At 40.5% G+C, this 22,675-nt stretch overlaps 1 protein-coding gene across 1 annotated transcript in view; it reads left to right on the top strand.

Annotated features, from left to right (window-relative positions):
• Positions 1 to 22,675, top strand: part of LOC117501489 (dyslexia-associated protein KIAA0319-like protein) — a 32,685-nt gene continuing 10,010 nt past the window's right edge. The window contains exons 1-17 of the mRNA XM_034160386.1: positions 1 to 137; positions 7,947 to 8,047; positions 8,564 to 8,664; positions 9,021 to 9,098; positions 9,366 to 9,509; positions 10,564 to 10,649; positions 12,353 to 12,439; positions 12,754 to 12,764; positions 13,190 to 13,417; positions 15,618 to 15,716; positions 16,602 to 16,699; positions 16,775 to 16,862; positions 18,233 to 18,325; positions 18,449 to 18,581; positions 18,851 to 18,956; positions 21,532 to 21,654; positions 21,762 to 21,885. Of these exons, the coding sequence (XP_034016277.1) occupies positions 1 to 137; positions 7,947 to 8,047; positions 8,564 to 8,664; positions 9,021 to 9,098; positions 9,366 to 9,509; positions 10,564 to 10,649; positions 12,353 to 12,439; positions 12,754 to 12,764; positions 13,190 to 13,417; positions 15,618 to 15,716; positions 16,602 to 16,699; positions 16,775 to 16,862; positions 18,233 to 18,325; positions 18,449 to 18,581; positions 18,851 to 18,956; positions 21,532 to 21,654; positions 21,762 to 21,885 (1,837 nt within the window). The remainder of the gene's footprint in view (positions 138 to 7,946; positions 8,048 to 8,563; positions 8,665 to 9,020; positions 9,099 to 9,365; positions 9,510 to 10,563; positions 10,650 to 12,352; positions 12,440 to 12,753; positions 12,765 to 13,189; positions 13,418 to 15,617; positions 15,717 to 16,601; positions 16,700 to 16,774; positions 16,863 to 18,232; positions 18,326 to 18,448; positions 18,582 to 18,850; positions 18,957 to 21,531; positions 21,655 to 21,761; positions 21,886 to 22,675) is intronic.

The raw sequence follows: 22,675 nt of genomic DNA, 5'->3' as shown, positions 1-22,675 counted from the left end.
ATGGACCCGCCCGCCTGTGGGGGTCACCACCTACAGAGGGGGCCCACGGGGGGCGGGTGCAGAGAGGACTGTGTGGCGGTCGAGGTGCGAAGTGGCCCGCCGGATACCGGTCTGCGCTCAACAGCCTCTGGCTGTCGGTTAGTGGAAGGTCTGTGTCTTATGATCATAATTATGAGACGCTCAAATTTTGACTTTTTCTCTTAGGACAGTGTCTTGTTTAGTTGTGAACTATTTCATACACTCAACAAAAATATAAAATGGCAACACTTTTGGTTTTGCTCCCATTTTGTATGAGATGAACTCAAAGATCTAAAACTTTTTCCACATATACAATATCACCATTCTCTCAAATATTGTTCACAAACCAGTCTAAATCTGTGATAGTGAGCACTTCTCCTTTGCTGAGATAATCCATCCCACCTCACAGGTGTGCCATATCAAGATGCTGATTAGACACCATGATTAGTGCACAGGTGTGCCTTAGACTGTCCACAATAAAAGGCCACTCTGAAAGGTGCAGTTTTATCACACAGCACAATGCCATAGATGTCGCAAGATTTGAGGGAGCGTGCAATTGGCATGCTGACAGCAGGAATGTCAACCAGAGCTGTTGCTCGTGTATTGAATGTTCATTTCTCTACCATAAGCCGTCTCCAAAGGCGTTTCAGAGAATTTGGCAGTACATCCAACCAGCCTCACAACCGCAGACCACGTGTAACCACACCAGCCCAGGACCTCCACATCCAGCATGTTCACCTCCAAGATCGTCTGAGCCCAGCCACTCAGACAGCTGCTGGAACAATCGGTTTGCATAACCAAAGAATTTCTGCACAAACTGTCAGAAACTGTCTCAGGGAAGCTCATCTGCATGCTTGTCGTCCTCATCGGGGTCTCGACCTGACTCCAGTTCGCTGTCGTAACCGATTTGAGTGGGCAAATGCTCACGTTCGCTGACATTTGGCACGTTGGAGAGGTGTTCTCTTCACGGATGATGCGAAGGAGATGTGTTGCACTGCATGAGGCAAATGGTGGTCACACCAGATACTGACTGGTATCCCCCCCAATAAAACAAAACTGCACCTTTCAGAGTGGCCTTTTATTGTGGGCAGTCTAAGGCACACCTGTGCACTAATCATGGTGTCTAATCAGCATCTTGATATGGCACACCTGTGAGGTGGGATGGATTATCTCAGCAAAGGAGAAGTGCTCACTATCACAGATTTAGACTGGTTTGTGAACAATATTGAGGGAAATGGTGATATTGTGTATGTGGAAAAAGTTTTAGATCTTTGAGTTAATCTCATACAAAATGGGAGCAAAACCAAAAGTGTTGCGTTTATATTTTTGTTGAGTATAATTAGGAAAACCTTTCACAATTCTGACATAATCCCTCATAATTCTGACTTAGAATCTCATATGACAGTATCTTTGAGTCTTAATAATTTACACTATCTTAATTATGAGTCACAAATCTGAGAAACTGATTCAGTATGTCATTAATGTGACTGTATACAAATTATGAGGGTTTGTGTCCATTCTGAGTTAATATCTCATTTACAGTGAAACCTTATTTGATGTCATCACAGTGACTTTGTATCATAATTGTGCTTGAGAATACTATAATTATGTGAAAACAACAAATGCTGTGAAACTAAGGTAACTGATATTTCTTTATTTGATTAGATTTTTTGGCATTCATGACATTTACAATACAATATCGTTAATTAAAAATAGTAAAGTGTCTGCATGAGAGTAAGTATGAGGTACTTAGTATCTCATACAACTTCGGACTAATTTTGACTATGATAATTACGACTAGCTTTATCATAAACTGTAATCTTGCTATCTCACAATTAACTTTTGTTTGTTTTCAGAAAAGAAATAGTGCCTTTTTTTCCTCATTTTTGCTGCCTCTCATTCCTTATATGGGAAAGGAGTTGGGCGAAAAGGGCGGTAACGCGGCGCGGTGGATGCTGGGTAAAAAGTCACTCGATCCAGGAAGAGAAGAAGCCGCCGGAGCTGAGACGGTGTTCACACGCTCGTTGCATAAAAGGAGCCCGTTAAACTCCAAAAATCATTCCGTGTTCGAGTTTGTAGGTAAGAGGATTGCGTTTGGGGTTTGTAGCTCAATTTGATGTTTTCTTTCTTTTTGGAAAGAACTGAAAGAGGCAGCGGAGCTGCACAGAATCCTTAATACGGCCACGTACGAATAGCCGCGTTAAATATTATCTACAAACAAGCTACACTGACAGATGTGCATGTTTAAAAAAATGTTATTTTCCTGTGTTTCGTGTAAAAAAATTTCCCCCCGTAAGAGTAGTGTGGCATTAGCTAACGGGGAGGGTGTGTGTTTAAAAAAAAAAAAAAAAAATCAGGAAATGCCTCAACAGACTGCAGACGCATAAAAAAAGCGTTAACGGCACTCTAGTACTAATTTATTGTCTATGAAACAAAATCAGTCAGGGTGTGTGTTATTTTAGCTAATGGACGTTTGCTCTCCTGCTGGCTGATGGTGTTGTGGTGAATTTTGTGCACCTGGCGGAATGTTAACGTCACGTCAAAGCTAATGTTTGACAATATAGAGAACGTTCTCTGACAGGAACAATGGAGAAGGAACACTCGGGTAAAAAAACAAACAACAAAAAAAAAACACGTGCTTTTTTTTTTTTTTTTTTTTTTTTGCGTTAAAGGAACGGAATCAGCCAGGGACACAGAATTCTGCACAAAACCCACCGGCTTTGCTAGCTGCTTCCTGGTTAGCATCTTGGCTGTCTGCAAGCCCGATGATTGCATTACCTCCAGCAATTTGAGCTTTATTGCAGGCAAAAGTCCACTGCACGACTCGGCGAAAGGTCCGCTACCGCGTCAAAGCTTGTCTCACTCAAATGTCTCTCGATTTTCAGGATTACATGCACTGGTTTGCACCTGCCCCCAGGCAGACACACACACACACACTCACTCCCTCACATACGACCTACATAACCTACTTCAGTCTCCCTGCTTCCTCATGCAGTGCGTTGTTGCTATATGTCCTTAAAAGTAGGTCGATGAAACGCAAATGGCTTTTTCTTGTTGGAGGAAACAATGGATGCTCTGATTGCAGCACTTGAGAAGCTGAGTGAGGAGTCTTGAGTGTCTGGGTTTGTGATTGTCAAACTTGTAGAGATTCACTTATCTCTGCAATTACATTCATGTCTCTGGTTCTTCAACTTTGTGAGATTTGAGAGATCTGGTAAGAGTTTATGCAGGAGAGATGTTTTGGCAAAGCTGATACCTATGCAGAACAACAAAAGTCCTGGTCTTCAGGGTGACCCTAGTGTATCCTGTGTTGTATCATTGTGAGACCTTAAATTTAACAGTCTACCAAAGTAGTTTTTTTTGGGGGGGGACAGTCATTCCACTGATGCACAACAATCCTCCAAAGAGAGCTGGTACCAAAGACATCTACTTGTCACCTTAGGTCTCTAGTTTGTGTTGGTCTCACAATGTATTTTATTTGATTTTACTGTGGTGCATTTAGTTTTTAATTGACTTAGATATTGGAGCTTTGTTTATATTATGTGCATCACCAAAAAAAATTGAACACTGGCATTTTTATTGTGTGGATCTGCTGTGGTTCATCAAGTTGCTGCCTTGCTATTCAAGGGTCGGATTTAGTAAGGTAGGTGTACAGTCTGGAATTTGCTGTTTGGTTACAAGCCTAGGCTACAGTCATCAATGACAAAATGTGTCTGGGTCAGGTTTTAGGTGGAAATCAGTTTAGTGACTGTCTCGGAGAGCAAATTATTGTTCACATATAATCAGTGTTACAGAACACTAAAACGAGACTTTTTAGACATGAGTTTTGCTTGAAGTGGGATAGACCATATATGCACGTTCATGCAATTTTGGAACTTTGAGGATTGTCACCACAACATTCTGAGTATAATGTGCTAGTGGAACTTCTGTGACCTCCCTAATATGACTTCTTTAATTTACAGTATAGATGTAATCCAGGTAAAAAGCACTTTTTGAACTAGTTTTTATTAAATTGTCATGTCTGTTTTGACAAATTGCAGTATCAAACTTATCACTACAGCCCTTTGTAAAAACCATAATATTGTAATTGATAGAAGTAGAAGTGTAATTCTAGACTAGTTTATTGTATTGTAATGCCTCTTCAACCTTCTGCCTGTTTTGGTGGGCAATAACGCCACATACACCTCAAAGGCTCACACCCTTTGTGTTTTTGTTGACTCATACTTAAACCAGAAGCAGGAACATGCTGGAGCTGGTTTTCGTAAGTGAATTTGACAGTTAGAACATTTAGGTGTTTTGATCAAGGATGGTGATTGCCTTGCTATAATCAATTTTACATTTTAATTAATTTGTAGCTTCTTTGAATTAGCAATATGGTAAAAGAAACAGGCAGCCAAACAGTCTTCAGCAGCTGAAAAGTTCTAACCGTTTCACTTTGTCAGCTACCACAGCTTTGGGCTCTACAGCAGTGCTTACTTAGGTTTCAGTCTTGTAATACCAACACAGAATGGTGAAATTTTACACCATTTCCTGATTCAGAAACAACAAACACTATTGCATGCATGCTTAGTCTTAAGAGAATTTTTGAATATTAGGATTCTGGTTTATTACCTGTCCTCCCTTCTACAGAGATATTGTGAAATCATATACTTTTTTCATTGTAACTTGAATTTTTTTGTATGCCGGGGATTAATGTATTTTTCACAAATGTAGATGTAACACTTCCAGGATGAGAGAGCCAGGCTTGTGCAGTCTGACTTGATGTTTCACGGTGGTCAAGTCAGGCTGAGGTGACTGTCAAACCAGGTGCACATAGTCAGGACATGAGGTCAGTCAGTGCAAAAGCAGCTGCAGTACTTTAAACCCAATGAGCAACAGCTGTAGATAAAACCTTAATAGGGAAGCTAAGCAAAAATAAAAGCTCCTGCTGAATTGATACTAGAGATGCATGCATGCAAGGAATTTCTGTAACTCAAGTGCTGCAACAGTCTGTTGTGATGAGGTTCCTTGATGACACTGTTTTTCTTTAAAGTGTGAGACTTAATCTCAGAATATTTAGTTTCTTTTCTTGCAGATGTATGACTTTATCATTTCAGATATCTGAAGTTTTTTTTTTTCCTTTCCATTTATCATTTTATGGCTGCTTGTCTGCCTAGGTGGTTGCCATCCAGGACCCAAGGTGGTTCCTTGGTGTTGTGGATGCAGCATTATCACTTGCTCTCAGATTTGACTTACCATTTTATCAAAATTTTAATACAACTATATGAACACAATGTAATGAACAATAACTGCTGTATATAGTAATGGTTAATAACACGCATGCAGTATTTCACTGACTGTAATAAGTGGTTGTGGTATTTTGGGATGGGTTAATGATAATTAAGCAGATTATGTAATCACGCTGACTGAACAGAAAAGGTACCTGGATTAATCAAGCTTGGCTGTTATCCTGGTCTGGAGCAGGATAACAGAATTGTCTGTATGGTAACTCATGCATTGCTGTCTTTATGAAACTGAGTTATGGTGAAATTTACCTGGTGTAGCATTTTCAGCTTACCCCATTCTGAGCGTGTACCTGTGCACAGGCGTGCTGTTTAAAAAAGAAAAAAGTCAGCGTTGGGTGTTCAACTTGTTCTTCATGCCACCAACACATTAGCAACTAGTGCCATGCTTGGTTGCTCAGTTGAAAAAAAAAAATGTGGGTGTTGCTGCATTTGAATATGGAAAAAATGCCAATTGTACATTTTTGTGGAAGCTGTAAATACAGTAACACAATCATTAGTTACCAAAAAAGGGACAGTCGAAGTTGAACCACAAAAATTAGAAGCCTTGAATGCAACATTATGATTCGGGGACTAATAGTGACCAAACACAGGACTTAACCTTTCTGATAGTGTGGTAAATTCAGAACAAAACTTGCTGAGAACGTACAGCTAATATTTAGATTTTGCCACCATGATGAGTTTCAAATGTGCACAGTAGCCTTAAATACATGCTCGGAAATGAGTATGTGCTCGGTACGTGACATCGGGAAACAGAAAATCACTGTTTAATCCACTATCTTGATTTGGTGAAATACTCATGGGCTTTACTTCTTCTGTGTAAACAGCTTGACTCAGATCTATGGGTGGAGTTGTGTGTATTTAATTACAAAAAAAAGGGCTGAGCTAGGATGTTTGGGGAAACGAGTGATGAGATTTGGGAGCTGATCTGTATCTTCTGAGTGGAATAAACAAATGAAGCTTGATCATCCTTCGACAAAACTTTGCAGTTTTATATGGCTGTTTTTAATGGTGTTAGTGGAATGAAAATTCTATTTTTCTGAAAGTAGTTGGTGGTAAATTTAAAACTTGGTGTCAAAATGCATTTATTTAAAGGTGACATTAGACACTACTGCCTAAACTACAGCAGTTATATTAAAACCATTTTTAGTAGGCTATACGAAATGTGGCCAGTACAAGCTTGCCCTTCATCATGCTTTGTCGGAAGATATCGCTCCACTCTGCCAGAATTGCTGCATCTTACTCTTCCATTATTAGACCTTTTAGCAACTTTCCACCTACTATAAATTATGGAATTGTTGCATCCCTCTACTTGTTTTAATTGAATAATGTAGAACATTTAGTAAAACCCATGCTTTCTGTAGTGTTGGTATAACCAAGAAAGCTAATTTTTGCTTCACTTGCTACTGCAAAATTTAAACTAATTTTAGTTGCTCAGATGTGCTGACCCATCTCACTGGATCTTGTGTAGAACTCCAGGTTTTTTATGATCTGTATATTGATTATGTTCTCGATGCAACATAAAATCTGATTTCAGTTTTGTTCAAAAAAACAAAAAAACAAAAAATGTTAGCGTGACCGGTACATGAAAAATCTGGGTTCATTGGTGAGTGGTCTGCATCTGTTCACGGGTACAGGGCACTGGAGACTGTGCAGTTAAAAGCAATTTGAGGTTATAGTTATGTATATTTTTATTTATAATTTGTCCTTTTAGGTGTGTATTAATAATCTTTGTGGGATTATGCATAACTGGGATTGTAATTTTAGTTGGATTGTAATTTCAAAAATGTTGGCACTAATGCTGCTTTTTAGCACATTGGATGGAATCCTTGCTGCTTTCCTGTGCTGCAGTTCAGCATCTGTGTCAAAGTTTGTGACAGGGTTGGGCAGTCTGAGCAGGTCGAAGCTCGGCAAAGAATTTTACCTGAATGTAGTAATTGACATTCCTTGTTCAGCAAGTCCCAGCCTGCTTACCAGCAGTCACCATTGTTGGTGTGTTCCTCTCTTAAAAAAGAAAAAAAAAAATTGGATCTAATGTAGAATTGGTTTTAATAGGGGTCATTGTAGGTTATCACTTGAGGGAGGTGTAGCTAATGAGTTTCTTTCCAGTATTTCTCCTGGGATTACCTGGTCATCAGGTTTGACTACCGCTTATGCATAATTAAAATTCTGTACATTGACTTTGATTATTCCCATAAGTAAATTCTGTAACAGGGAATGTCATTGCCTTATTCATCTTCATTAGTTGCTAAAAATCTGTGCACGCTGTATAAAACTTCATGTTCATCTTAGGATTTCACATGGGTGGTTTATTTTGAGGGGTCAAATCTGTGGACTTGGCATTCGGAGCTATTGTCCTTTTATCCTGCTACGTCGTACACGGCTATCTGTTTTTAGACTTGTAAATGAAATGTAACTTTCTGTTTTTAGGAAACATTAATAGTTTCGATTGTCAATTGTATGCAAGGAGAAAAAAATTTCAGGTTAGCATTCTGGGGTCTTATCAGCTTGACTGCATTTTGACTCTTGAACAAGCATTTCCTTTATGGCACTGCTACTTCCTGGCTCTGGTCAAACATGACAAGATGCTTGCCGTCAGTTCCTCATTTTAATTTGATGCTTCTCGTTTGCCTCCGATCTTCTCAGTCTAACAGGTATGGCAGAGTTGGAGAGTCTGGTGCAGCGGCTGGAAGCAGTGGTGGGTCGTTTAGAAACCCTGCCAGCCCTCGGTGGCAGCACTGGAGAAGGTAATTCTGGAAAAATTCTATCCACAAAATAAGATTTCTGGTATCGATCTGAAAGGATAGCTATCTACTTCAAATGATTGTTCAGCTGTTAAAGTGTGGATTACCAGCCTTAGCCCGAGTATGAAAATCAACTATCTTATGCTTTGTTTATTTAAAGTGCAAACATGCACATGAAAGTTTCAAACTGGCACATCTGCTTCTCAAAGATGACTGGCCACCTGACCGTTTGCCCCCAGTTTTTCATTGACAAGTTCAAGGCATGGAATGTCTTAAACTTGTCCTCATCAGAGTTTGCAGTTGGTATTTCATAGAATGACAAACTGATCTGAATATTCAATTAAGTTGTACGTCCTGAGGCTGTATTGATACTTAAAACGTTCATTTGTATTTTTGAAATGTTTTCAGTTGTTTAGCTTTGGCTATGCAACAAATAGTAACAGTATCTCCTTTAGTTTACGCTTCTGTACCCCTCCAGCATTTTAACGTATGTTCTCGGCCTCTTCTCTTCCTCTGCAGCTGTGTCCGAGTATGTGGAGGCCTTTGATGGGATCATCAGTGGTCCGGTGACTCAATACTGCTCACTCAGCCAGAAGATTGGCGGTGATGTTCAAAAACATGTATGCAACAATGTTACACACAAAGTAGAATTTACCAACTAAATGTGACTAATTACAAAGCATACATAGGCCTGTGTTACTGTTTTTTCCCAAAAGCATACCCACGTGATCTTTATTTACTATCTTTCAAGCAGCTTTGGAGTTCATCAGTTCTGTAAATTGTAGGAATTTCAGTTTACAGAACTTGGTTAAAGAAAACCTGCAAAGATGATAAAAGCATTGAGACTCTAGGGGGAAAAAGTTATTTAGAGACTTTGTTGTAAAATGTTTAATTCATGCGGAACACTAAAGGATGCAGAGATGAGCTTGCTTTTCTTACCTAAAATTGCCAAAATGTCTCTTCCTCCCCTTCTTAGGCGGACCTGATGAAGGAGGCTTTTTCCCGTGAGAGACAAATCCTCGTCACAGCTTCCACTAGCCAAAAACCAACTGATGTGAGTTAAATGCATTTCAGAATTGTCAGTGTGAGAATGTTTCTCTCTCAGAAAAGCACATTGGTTAATCACTTCTGTAAATTTCTACAAATGCCCAAGGATGTTTTTTAATTAAGATGATCCCATCGACAATTGTTGAAGGTATAAGGCATGGTTCAAGGAATAATCCCCCCCACACTTTTTTTGATTTATTGTGAAGTCTTTTTTGTTTTAGTGCTTGTACAACTAAATTTAACTGTCTCAAACTGTCATCCATTTCCTCTTCAGGATGTTTTGCAACGTCTTATCAAGCCAATAGGGAAATCCATCACACAGATGCAGGAGTTTCGTGAGAAAAATCGTTCCTCAGAGTTCTTCAACCACCTGTCTGCTGTCAGCGAGAGTGTGCCCGCCCTTGGTTGGGTTGCCGTGGTAAGATTTGGGCAGGGAGCTTTTCAACAGTGCAGTTTTGTGTCAGCGACATTGTACTGTGTGTATGTGGGCGAGAAAAAGACCAGAAACAAGACTCTCTTTCAGTCTGCCATCAGTATCTGAACAACACTGATAGTTTCTTGGCTTGCATAGCAATGTTTAGACAGTTAACCCTCTGAACTCCAAGCAAATTCTGGTCCCACCCCTCTGCAATCCTTTCTTTTTCTCACTGTAGGCTTTCTCATTGCACCTGTGTATGTGTGTGGATATATAAATAATATATACACACACCCTGATTTCCCCCATGGAGGGTGGTATAAGTGTTCCTCAAGCTCAGGTCCTCTTCCAGAGGTCTGAGAGTTTGACTCTCGGACTGCACTGTTCTGGACAGACCTCTGATGTTGTGCCTGAAATCTGCTGGAGCCACTCTTTCAATTTGGTGGGTTACAGCTCCTTGTACTCCTATTACCTCTGGGACCACTTTGGACTCTACCTTCCACGTCTGCTCCAGTTGCTCCTTCGAGCCTTGGTACTTCTCAATTTTGTGTTCCTTCTTTCTTATGTTGCTGACAGCTGGGATTGCCACATCGATAACGACTGCAGTTTCCTTTCCTTTGTCAACCACCACTCTGTCTAGTTGGTTACTCAGCAGCTGCTCGTCTGTCTGGAATTTGAAGTTCCATAGGTCCTTCATCCTGTTGTTCTCACCCCCCATCGGGACATGGGGACCTGTAATCCATATGCGGCACAGATGTTCCAGTACATGATTGTGGCTTGCATCCTGCTGGGGCTCATTTGCACAGCCTGCAACTTTGGTCCTGTTGGCTGTGGTAGACTCCTGCCACTATGGATCTGGTGCTTAGGGCTTGATCATGTGCTGCCATGATCACTCACTTTCTCTAAAATAAGTCAAAGAAGTGTGCCTTAAACTTGAGCGCATATATATATATATATATATATTAGTCCATTCCTCTATTAGTGTTGTGTATATAAAGAGATCTGACATGGATGCAGTTAACTTTTTAAAATTAATTTATTCTTGTCTTTGTGTAAGTCTCCTAAGCCAGTCCCCTACGTTAAAGAATTTCAGGATGCCAGCATGTTCTACACCAACCGTGTCCTCAAGGATTACAAGGAAAAGTAAGATATTTGTTTGACATCAGCACTATTGTCCTGACACTGACTAAATTATGTAATTTATGTAACGTCAAATATTTTTGCAATTTATTTCAAAGATGGTGGTTGGCAGATGATGGAAGATGAGCCTAAATATCGTGCACATAAAATTTTGGCAAATTATCTACTAAAAGCATTAGAATTTGATGCTTCAAATGTGTAGTTTGTTTCATTACCATTTACAAATTTGCAGTTTTATTTGGTCAGTACATAACATCCCACTGCGCACCTGGACTCCAGTAGACCTGATACCAGTGCATGTGTGCCAACGAGAAGACTAAAACCATTAACATTATGAATGTAGCACTTTGCACATTAATACCAAACAGCTGCACAGGGGAGTTTGTTTGCTTGGGTTTGTGAATTTTAAAGGGTGACATTCCAGAGTTATCCATTAATAATGTTACTCTAAAGCCCCTTTCACACCCCTGCTTCGAGTTGTGTATGCTGCGTATCTAACACAGGAATGTCTGCGTCAGTTGCGCGCAGCAGGGGCAAGAAGCTTGAGGAGGCGAGGGTGCTGAGGAGCTGCAGCCAGGCTGTAATGAGCAGGTGTGCACACTGATTTCTCAGTTTATATTTCTTCCTGTGATTGCGGAGCTGCAGCCGGCGTTCACACAAACCGTCCATGAGTGGACGTGATGTTCTCCGTGAGGAGTTATACTGGATGTGGACATGTCCTGTCACTGGCAATCAGTCTGTGAGCAGAACTTAATGGACTTTATGTAACACAATAAGCGAAGTGCACATCTCAGCCTGCGCCGTGCATTATGGGTAGGCTAAATTTTTCAGCTACCAACCCACAAGCTATGGCGGCGGAAAGCAGCGAGGAGTGCTGTGATTTGGATCATTTCAACCACTGGAAAGTTGACGATTTAAAGTGTTTTGTAAGCTCCGCAGATTGCCTGTTAAAACCAGGACTACGTACGGCAGTGGACAGAAATGGAAAGAAGAGCTAGCTGTGCTTGCGTGTGCTGCATCTGTACAGAAAGTACCGTTGGTGCCGACGGAGGAGGAAGCGCGCGTTGCTGTCAAATGACCAGTACTTGTTGATAGTTGGAGACAAATTTCTGACCCCTTGAAGGCAACTGACGGATGGTTAGACGAAGTCCAGAGACTGAAACTGTGGATATTGCAGAATAGTTGCTAAGCAGGGATGAGAAATCGCTACTCCACCGGCTTCATAATGACGACAATGTCGGTGAGTTCATATAACCTCTTTGGTGTCACGTTTGTTTTGATAAGTTGACAGACATACAGTGATATGTGCATGCATGCAGTTCGTTTATAGAACATGTCAATTTTACAATAAATGCTTTTTGCCTTTGTGTGATGTCATTTTCACTCATTGGATTAGTGTATAGGCTCCAGCAGCAGCAAACGTTGGTTTTTGGGTTTACAAACATCTTCAACCTTTAAACTTTATTTTAAAAAAATGTTAGCTGACTTAAAATTAACAGAACTAAATTTAGTGGAAGGTAACAGGTCTAATGGTTTTCAAAGTTAGCTGAAAAGCTAACCTGCTGACAAATGAGTGAATTGTGCTAATTAGCTTTTAGCTAAACTGTGCACCCCAAGCACCACTTCCTCAGTCTGCTTTGTTATTTGGAAACTTCACAAAAATATCTCTAAATTTTTGTTTCTTTCCCCCGTCTCCCCCTCCTAAGGGTCCCATTATACAAAGACGTAAAAGATCTCAACATGCTCATTCTACAGGCAGCTACAGACCATCAAAGGTTCACCACACCAGCACGGTAATATGAATTAATAGTATGATTAATAGTATTAATATGAACTTTTCTGAGCTTGTAGCTGATTCTGTCAAGTTTATAGACTTTTAAAATGTACATGTAATAAATATACACAGCCAGTGTTCGTTTCCCTTCCTTGTCCTTCTGTCATAAAGCCTTCACACTTTCAGTTTATTATTTTTGGTTATTCAGACAGCAGTTCTGTGAAAGATTTGAGAAGTTTAATGTTCACTGGCTTTCAGGTAGGATGGTGGTGCAAGTGATTAATAGGTTCAAGGTTTCACATCACCTGTGTTCTGATGTCCTTGTACATCTAGCTTTGGGTCAGGTAGGGCAGGCAACTTAAAACTTGTGTCAAACCAACATGTGGATCTGTACCTGATCTTTTGTGGCAACCCCAAAGAAAAATGGAAGAAACCAAAAGAATGAGTAATGTTGTCCAGCTTTAACTTCTAATTTCCTCATTGTTGGCTCAGTTGGGACCAGGAGTTGGGGTATCAATAGTAGACCTGGATTTGAGTCGTGGCCATGCTACTTGCTTGTGTCTTTGGCTAAGACACTTAATCCGCATTGTCCCAGTAAATGGGTATCAGTCTTGGTTGGGGAAGTAACCTGTAATAAACTGGCATCCCATCCAGGGGTAGGTGTTGATTCACATTCACGTCAAACTACAGAATCCAGGGATAAACAATGGTGTCAGTTGACCTCAGGACATTGTATGGTCCACAGTTATAATCCCAAATCTTTTTGCAGGGAAGTTCCAGTGGGAAAACAACCCAACTCCACCCAACACCATTACATTTCCTCAGTCAACCCTAAAGAGCCACAGTCAGCCAGAAAACAGAAGTGCAGACATTGCTTCATTCCCCTTGCAAGAGAACTTGACAGTCGCCAACACTGTTTATGCTGGTTTGTCTTCCAACAGCAGTGATTTCACCACAGTCACTGCGACTGCTATCGTCACAACAGTTCCGCATGCTGGTAAGGAGCAGTACCACCCTCCTTCATCTCCTAGGTTCCTGGGATGTGTAGTTCTTTTTTTTTTTGTGGTGATCTGAATCTTCTGCTTTTATCCTTGGATTTTTCTTATTGCTCCTCACCTTTATGATGTCATAAACTCAGATTGGATAATACAATTGTGATTGTTCTTCTCTATTGGTTGGTGGTGGCAACAACAGCCAGTATTATTACCCCAGCAGAGGTTTGCACTCTGAGTGCCATTCTAGTTGACCACCCAGTTATTAATCATGTATCCCATTCTAAACATAAGATGGAACAATTATCAGAATAGAAAGAAGAACTAATACTGCAATTTACCCTGATGTCTTAATTTCCAACCATTTGGTGGACTGTCTGACTTGACCAACAATTTGGTGTCATTAGGCAAAACCACCATGTTGAGTCGTTACACTGTACAATCTCTACAGGCATACTGAGCTTTGTTAATTAGTGACACTCTGGCAATATGTGATGGCAAATTTAATTCAAAAAAAGAGAAAGTGATCATAGTTTTCACTGATTAACAAACTGAGTTATGAGGCTCAGGCAGCTCTATTTACTTAATGGCAATAAGCTGTAGGTCTCAAACTAATAATTATTATTGTAATGAATTTTTTTGTGTGTGTGTATATATTAATTGTTTTGGAATTGGTTGATTATCCTTTGCTGCATTTAGTGCTAAACAATAACCATGAATTTTACCAATAACTTTAGACCTTACATTTAAATATTTTGTCATTAAACGTAATGATTTTACAAATTAAAAAAAAAAATCTCGCCATCAAAAAAAGGCAGTCATAGAAAAACAATCTTGAACACAGCTTTGTCTTTTCCTGAGACACATATTAACATATTTCATAGGGCTGCAACTACCAATTTATTTATTTTTGTTCTTCTTTTCTGGATTCAGTTTAGCTATTTTGTTCATAAAATGGAGAAAAATATTGTTTCTCAGTGCCCAAGATGATGTCCCCCCCCCCCCCCCCCCCCCCCAAAAAAAAAAGATTTGTCTACAGTCTTTAAAAAAAATCACTTTTTATTTACTGTGGAAGAGGAGTTTAAATATATATATATATATATATACTGTAACAGAAAACCTTCACATTTAAGACACTAAAACAATTTGAACATTAAAAAAGGCTGAAAGCAATTAATCCATTTGGAGAATTGTTGGAGATTAATTTAATAACTGATTAATTGTTGCAGCTGTTATAAGCACAATGTACTTCTCATTGTTGGCCACTTGGTGAAAGACAAATAAAAACATTAGTGTCATGAAGTGAGCTGTTTTTTGTTTTTTTTTCCTCACCACATAGAACAAAGATGACATTTTCACTTTCCGTTGCATAGTTAGGAGACATTTTTTTATTGCATTTTAAAATGTACTGTGTATTAAGGTTTTTGGACAGACAGCACAGGTGTTGTTTTTTTTTTCATGATATTTACAGTGGGCGGGAATGTCAACAAACAGGAACTTGCACACTGGATCGTATGAGTCATACAAGAATAACTTGTGGAGTCAGTTTCTTCATCCTGAGTGACACTCATAGACCAGTATCAGTCGTTACGTGAACAGTAATGTCAGGATAAAACATTACATGTCTTTGCAGATGAGAGTCTTTTATACCAAACTGCAACAACATGAACTTGCACAAACGTTGACATGGTGCAAAGATCAGCTAAAGTTATGAGGAGCCCAGATTTCCATTCAGTAGAATCTCCTGCTGTTACAAAGAAAACCTCACATATCCTACTTTTGTAATTTGGAGCTCACATATAGTTGGGTGCATAAATATTGGACAGTGACACAATGTTGTAATTTTGCCTGTGTACACCAACACCATTGTAGAAATTATTTAAAAAATAAATAAAAAAGCCAAGATCAGCTCTGGAACTGCCTTGGGTTCTGGGTGGCAAATCCCAGACACATCGGGTCCACATGACACGAAAAGTGGTGTCTCTGTCGAAATACTGGACTACAGAGATATTCTCATCTTTAAGAAGATGTGTTTCCACATCAAAGTATGTGGAAAACTCAGTATGTGGTCAACATGACAATCTCTGCTATAAAACGGTTGTGTTTAAATCTGAGCCATGACCTTTGATTTGGTGTTAAGGTTGTAAAATCATATAGATGTATAGTTCTTTGGGAATCATCTTAACTCTGTGATTCCAATAACAGTGAAGGAGCTGGGTGGTATCAGCAGGCGAAAGTGTGGAGGTACGCTGCCCCGCAACGAGGTCGAACTCAATGCCTTTGTGGTTCCAGCACCATTGCCAGGTAAAAATATGCAAGTATGCTATAAATATCTGCATACACATAGTTGTTACTACATCCACTGCTTGTCCAACTCCTTCAGAGTTGTGCTATCAGTATGTAGACCTGAGTCATGCTGCTTTGTCTGCATCTGATCCCGTCCGATCTCAGAAGTGAAGCAGAGTAGGTGCTGATTAGTACTTGCCTGGGAGACTGCTTGAGAACACCAGAGGCTGTGTGTTTCTCTGTGTATAACTGGAGTCACATCAGGAAGGGTATCTGTCATAAAATGTGTCATATCTTAATGCACATCTGTACTGGATCTACTGTGCGAGAAAGACAACTTATTTCTGCTGTAGGCTTTTGAAATTTTTTCGCATTAGGCATGATGGTTAAAAAAAAATCACTTTGGTAGTTATACTATTTCCTCAAGTTGGAAAAATTGTTATGTAGTAGTAATGTTTTATTGCTTCATCGTGCGTTCTTTATAAGGGGATTCCATAATAATTTGTAAAATGACTCGGATCAAAAGCTACATTACAAAGTGCCTCAGTACACCGCTAAAAAGAATGCAAACGCAAATAAACGTTAAACTAGGCCATACTAATTACAAACAAATTAAAAGCTGTGATTATTTCGGAGTTTAATAGCCACATGTGAGACTGTCATGACCAACAGCACCAAACTGAACGCCAAGTAATCAGAGCACACACAAAGATTTTAGAGCTGCCAAAAGATCCAGAGAAATGTACATTTGTTTTGTTGATCCTTCATGCATATCCTTAGTCACGCTCTGGCAACAATAAAATCTCTTGTCAGGAAATCATCACCATCCATTACCTTTAAATGAAATGCATGAGCGGTTTTGTTTCAAACACTTATTGATTTAATATTGGGGCATCTCCACAGGGACAAACTATGCATTTGACTGGCGTTTGATAACTCATCCCAAAGATTATAGTGGTGAAATGCAAGGCCAGCAGACCAAGACACTTAAACTCAGCAAGGTATGACTTCAATAATACACAGCTGGAGCTGTACTGAATGCACAAGCAGTGTTATAGACTTTCTGCTTCTCTTAGCTGACTGTCGGCCTCTACGAGTTTGAGGTGACTGTGGACGGAGAGGGGGCCCACGGACAAGGCTGCGTCAATGTTACAGTGAAGCCAGGTGAGTCACACCCATTTTCAAATCACTCTTCAAACGGTGTAGTTGACCACATGCAGTATGTGGCGTATAGGAGTACCACAGGAAGTGAAGAAAGTAATGAAACCGCTGTACCGTTCAACAGACCTGTAACTCCCGGGAATCAGGTCTGGTGGCTTTCAGAGGCTCAACCCTTTTTTTCAGAAGCTGGAGTCTGTAGTGTAGTTAAGTAAATATCATGTGATGCTTGAGACCAGACAATCCTCAGTTCAGATCCTTGGGCAGGGCCATTAATCCCCAACTTGCTCCCGGTGTGCAGTTGAGTGCTTTATGTGGCAGCACACTGATATTTGTGTGACCATGCGCGTAATTTGAAACATTATTGTAAAATGCTTTGTGCATCTGCTTAAGATGGAAACACACTGTAGAAGTGCGTTCCGTTTAAAATATTCACAGTTATACAGACTCATAAAGTACTTTTAAACTGCTCAGCTTCTTTGTGACATTGAACCAGCACCTCTGCCCTGTTGAAGAACTGAATGGATCAAATCATCCTGTTTATTGCTTTAGGAAAAATGCACAGTTGTTGAGGTCTTTTCCAGGGTGTTGTCTAGATGATGAGAAAGGAGTGTCATATGACCAAGCGGAACGAGATCCAAAATTCCCTTTCAGGGTAGGCTTTTATCCGCTGAAATGTTTAACTATTGAAGCAAATTTTAGGGACCTCTGGTGCAATCTTGGTCTGAAAAAGCTGTTTGTTTGTTTATTCAAGTAAGTAGATCATTATTATTTTGGCTCATCAGTTCCACTTAGTGCAGCATTGCAATAGTACAACTAGGACACTCAGTGTAATACTTTTTGTATGATGTTTTAGTGGTATTGTTGTTGTGGTTGTTATTATGTAGAAAATAAATCTTTAAAATGTCTTCAAAAGTGGACATTTGCTCTAAGTGGACATTTGTGGGGTAGGGAGAGAGCTTTCATCCCTTCACCCCTCTGGCTATGCACCCGTACTGTCTCTGTTCCAATAAAGAAAACAGACACAATAAGAAGGAACAATCTGTTGGAAATTGCTACCTGATTGGTAGAAGGGCATATCACATGTGTCATACATCAAAAATGGGCTTGGTGTGCATTTTAAGTAAAGAAGGGCTAAATATGTTTTGAACCTTGCTTCAATGCAGCAATGATTGTGATGCAGCATCAGCACTGAGTGTATGAAACAGAGTGAGACTGATGTGCGCTGTTGATGATCTATGTGCCGCACGTTGGCCATGACCAAAGCCCTGACCTTGCGAAAATTACTCTCTGGTTAAGTTGTAGGACTTTGCATTTGTTCAGTTACAAACAACTGATGTTCAACACGCTGTGTTAATCTCTTTTCCACCTGACAGAGCCTCGCATAAACAAGCCTCCTGTTGCTGTAGTTTCCCCACAGTTCCAGGAGATCTCATTGCCAATCAGTTCTACAGTAATAGACGGCAGCCGTAAGTTGTCCACAAAACGACACACACGTGTGACAGAAGTTTGAACGTCGGGAATCAATACGATACGGTGTTCTTTGATATTTTTCTGTTATTCATTGATCCTCTTTGTTGATCTGTTGTCAGAGAGTACTGATGATGACAAGGTGGTGTCTTGGCACTGGGAGGAGATTAAGGGCCCCCTGAGGGAGGAGAAAGTCTCTGCCGACACCCCCGTCCTTACCCTCACCAGTCTGGTGCCTGGGAACTACACATTCAGGTAGATCTGTACCTCACTTTTAACCCATGTTTTCATATACATTTTAGGCAAACAATTAAAAACTTATGAGATATTCTAATGGAGGCGGAAATCTCTGTGGACAATCCACTCAAGAATTTTAGGCTGCTTCGTGTTGAAAATGTTACAGCATGCGAGTTAAATGGATGATATTTATTGTAGAGTGTAAACTTTTAAATTTAATAGATTTCTCCCACTGTTTTTGGTGAGTTTGATGATGAAATGAGCTTATCATCTTCTTGCCTCCGTAGGCTCACCGTGGTGGATTCAGATGGAGCCAAAGCCTCAGCCCTGGCTATCCTGTCTGTTAACAAAGCAAAGGACTACCGGCCTGTGGCTAATGCTGGTCCAATCCAGGTCTGTTAAAACCCATGGAAGTAAACACTACCAGTAAACACTACCTTGATGGCGGATGCAAAAAATGATTTGCACAGAGGGTGCAAGTCCCATTTGTGGCATGTCTGAGCACACATTGCAGCAGGAAATACTGGTGCGAAGCCACGTGCTGGATGCACGAGGGTTTGATTTACCGTGTTCATGTTGGCACAGCCATGTTATACTTTGAACATGAAATCAGCCAGAGAAGCACCTGTCTGTCTCTTTAAATTGGAGTGCACCGGTGCACAGCTCTGCGGTATCAACAAGAAAGTAGATGCAAGTGAAAGGGTTTCTCTCACAAAGGATTAGTACTAGTTTATTAGAGCACACAGCACTGTACTTTAGACGTTTTTGGTTATTTAATGTGACAAGACTTTCTGGTGATAGACTACAGTGCATCCGGAAAGTATTCACAGTGCTTCATGTTTTCCACATTTTGTTATGTTACAGCCTTATTCCAAAATGGATGAAATTAACTTTTTTGCTCAAAATTCTACACACAATACCCTTCAGCTGCTCCCTTGTTTGCACTCGGGGTTGCCATAGCAAATCCCTTGTGGATCTGCATGTTGAATTGGACAAGCTTTATGCCCGATGCCCTTCCTGACGCAACTTCACATTACATAGAGGGGAGGTGATGGTCTAGTGGTTAAGGCGTTGGGCTTGAGTCCAGAAGATCAAATCCCCGCCTGACTGGAAAATCACTAAGGGCCCTTGGGCAAGGCCTTTAATCCCCTATTGCTCCCGGTGTGTAGTGAGTATCTTGTGTGGCAGCAAACTGACATTGGGGGGAATGTGAGGCATTTTTGTAAAGCGCTTTGAGTGTCTGATGCAGATGAAAAATCGCTATATAAATGCAGTCCATTTACCATTTAAAAAAACAAAAAAAACCTAAGAAATCACATGTATATAAGTATTCACAGCCTTTATCATGAAGCTCAAAATTGAGCTCTGGTGCATCCTGTTTCCACTGATCATCCTTGAGATGTTCTACAGCTTAATTGGAGTCCACCAGGTGTAAATTCAGTTGATTGGACATGATTTTGAAAAGCACACACCTGTCTACATAGAAGATCCCATAGCTGACAGTGCATGTCAGAGCACAAACCAAGTATGAAGTCAAAGAAATTGTCTGTAGACCTCCGACATAGTATTGTCTCAAGGCACAAATCTGGGGAAGGGTGCAGAAACAGTTCTGCTGCTTTGAAGGTCCCAATGAGCACAGTGGCCTCCATCATCCATAAATGGAAGACGTTTGGATCCACCAGGGCTGTTCCTAGAGCTGGCCGCCCATCTAAACTGAGCGATTGGCAAAGGAGGGCCTTAGTCAGGGAGGTGACCAAGAACCTGATGGTCACTCTGTCGGCGCTCCAGCATTCTTCTGTGGAGAGAGGAGAAAATTCCAGAAGAACAACCATCTCTGCAGCAAACCACCAACTGGGCCTGTATGGTAGAGTGGCCAGACTGTAGCCACTCCTTATTGCACATGGCAGCCCATCTGGAGTTTACCAAAAGGCACCTGAGGGACTTTCAGACCATGAGAAACAAAATTCTCTGGTCTGATTAGACCAAGATTGAACTCTTTAACATGAATCCCAGGCATCATGTTTGGAGGAAACCAGGCACCATCCCTACAGTGAATCATGGTGGTGGCAGCATCATGCTGTGGGGATGTTTTTCAGCATCAGGAACTGGGAGACTAGAGAGGTTTAAGGGAAAGCTGAATGCAGCAATGTACAGAAGCATCTTGGATGAAAACCTGCTCCAGAGCGTTCTTGACCTCAGACTGGGGTGAAGGTTCATCTGGCAGAAGGACAATTGTCCTGCCAAGATATCAAAGGAATGGCTTCAGGACAACTCTGTGAATGTTCTTGAGTGGTCCAGTCAGAGCCCAGACCTGGATTCGATTAAACATCTCTGGAGAGATCTGAAAATGGTCGTGCACTGACCCTCCCCATCAAACCTGATGGAGCTTGAGAGGTGCTACAAAGAGGAATGGACAAAACTGCCCAAAGATAGTTGCGCCAAGCTTGTGACGTCATATTCAAGAAGACTTGAGGCTGTAATTGCTGCCAAAGGTGCATCAACAAAGCAATGAACAAAGGGTGTGACTACTTTTGTACATGTGATTTCTTAGTATTTTATTTTTAATGAATTTGCAAAAAAAAATTAAAAAAAAAAACTTTTTCACATCATTATGGGGTGTTGTGAGTAGATTTTGAGGAGAAAAAAAATGAACTTACTCTATTTGGAATAAGGCTGTAACATAACAGAATGTGAAAAAGTGAAGCACTGTGAATACTTTCTGGATCCACTACATATCAGTGTTTAATCACCACCTCATTTTAGACAAACGTACCCACATGAGTGCAAGATTTGATTGGTTGGTGTAAAAATGCTCTGTAGGGTGCCAGTTAGAAGATAGAGCCCCAGGTCTCATAACATCTGTTTGTCATTTGTCATAAACCCAAAAGTGAAAATGCACATAAATACAATGTTATCTTTCCCTCTGTTTTTAACATGTTTATATTTTATGTAACATTTGAACATCAAGGTCATCACCTTGCCACGCAACTCCATCACTCTGTATGGCAACCAGAGTACAGATGACCATGATTCGCTGGCCTATGAGTGGTCTCTCAGTCCTGAAAGCAAAGACAAGGTGGGTGAAATGCAGGTGAGACACTGGAGAGCTGCAGGCTTCATTCATGTTCACTCTGGATACCAGGTTACTTCTGATTCAGACACGCAACTCTGCCATGATTTTATTGTGTGTTTCTTCAGGGTGTGAGAACACCTATCCTGCAGCTGTCTGCAATGCAGGAAGGCGACTACACCTTCCTGCTGACTGTGACAGACTCAGCTGGACAGCAAGACACGGCCAAGGTCATGGTCATTGTGCGTCCAGGTAAACGCCAGGAATCAAAAATGATTCTGCATTCAGTTTTACTGTAAAAAGCCGGTTACTCAGCAAGAGAAGACATTAAATAGGGGATGAGGGAAAAGACAATTGTGTCGCATAACTGACTATGTTCAGAAGAGTAATCTGGTGAAGAAACTCCAATAAATCATCAAAAAGCCCAAATTGAGTGTCTGATAAGTGAAATCCAGTGTTATTTCAACAAAGGGCAGTGCACATGGCAGTGCTGACATCAGTGTTGAGCTCTTCAGACTTTGTTTGTTTTGCGTGTGGTGAACGATTAAACAGTGAAGGAGCACTGACTTGGAATAAGACATGGCATATATCTCAAGTTTCATTTAGCAGGGAAGGTCAAGGCAATAAAACATCTGGTTGTCCATGCTGTAACTTTTAAACTAATTGACCTTTGACCTTGATTCTGGTCATGTGCCCAGGTTATGACCTGACCTTGTTTTTGTCTTTGTGTGTGTGTGTTGCAAGAACAGCAGTCTAATTTTTTTTATCCAGTGAACGCAATACGCTTCTATACGTAACAGTCAAAAAGGTCATGAAGACACAAAGCACTTTTCCTGTCTCCAGAACTTTTGTTGTGTGTTTTGCATATCTGTAGGTTGCTAAAGTCATGGTCACTGTCAATAATTCAGCATTAAAAGCTTAAATATCAAGGGCAAGGGTTGGGGAAAAAAATGCCAAAACCTGTTAGTGTCCGTTGATTAAAATAAGGTGATATCTGGTTGCAAAAGAATTTTTTTTTTTTTTTTTTTTTTTTTTCCTTCCC

This window comes from Thalassophryne amazonica, chromosome 20 (assembly GCF_902500255.1).
Source record: "Thalassophryne amazonica chromosome 20, fThaAma1.1, whole genome shotgun sequence".
Taxonomy (NCBI): Eukaryota; Metazoa; Chordata; class Actinopteri; order Batrachoidiformes; family Batrachoididae; genus Thalassophryne; species Thalassophryne amazonica.
This window is presented reverse-complemented; position numbering and strand designations above follow the sequence as displayed.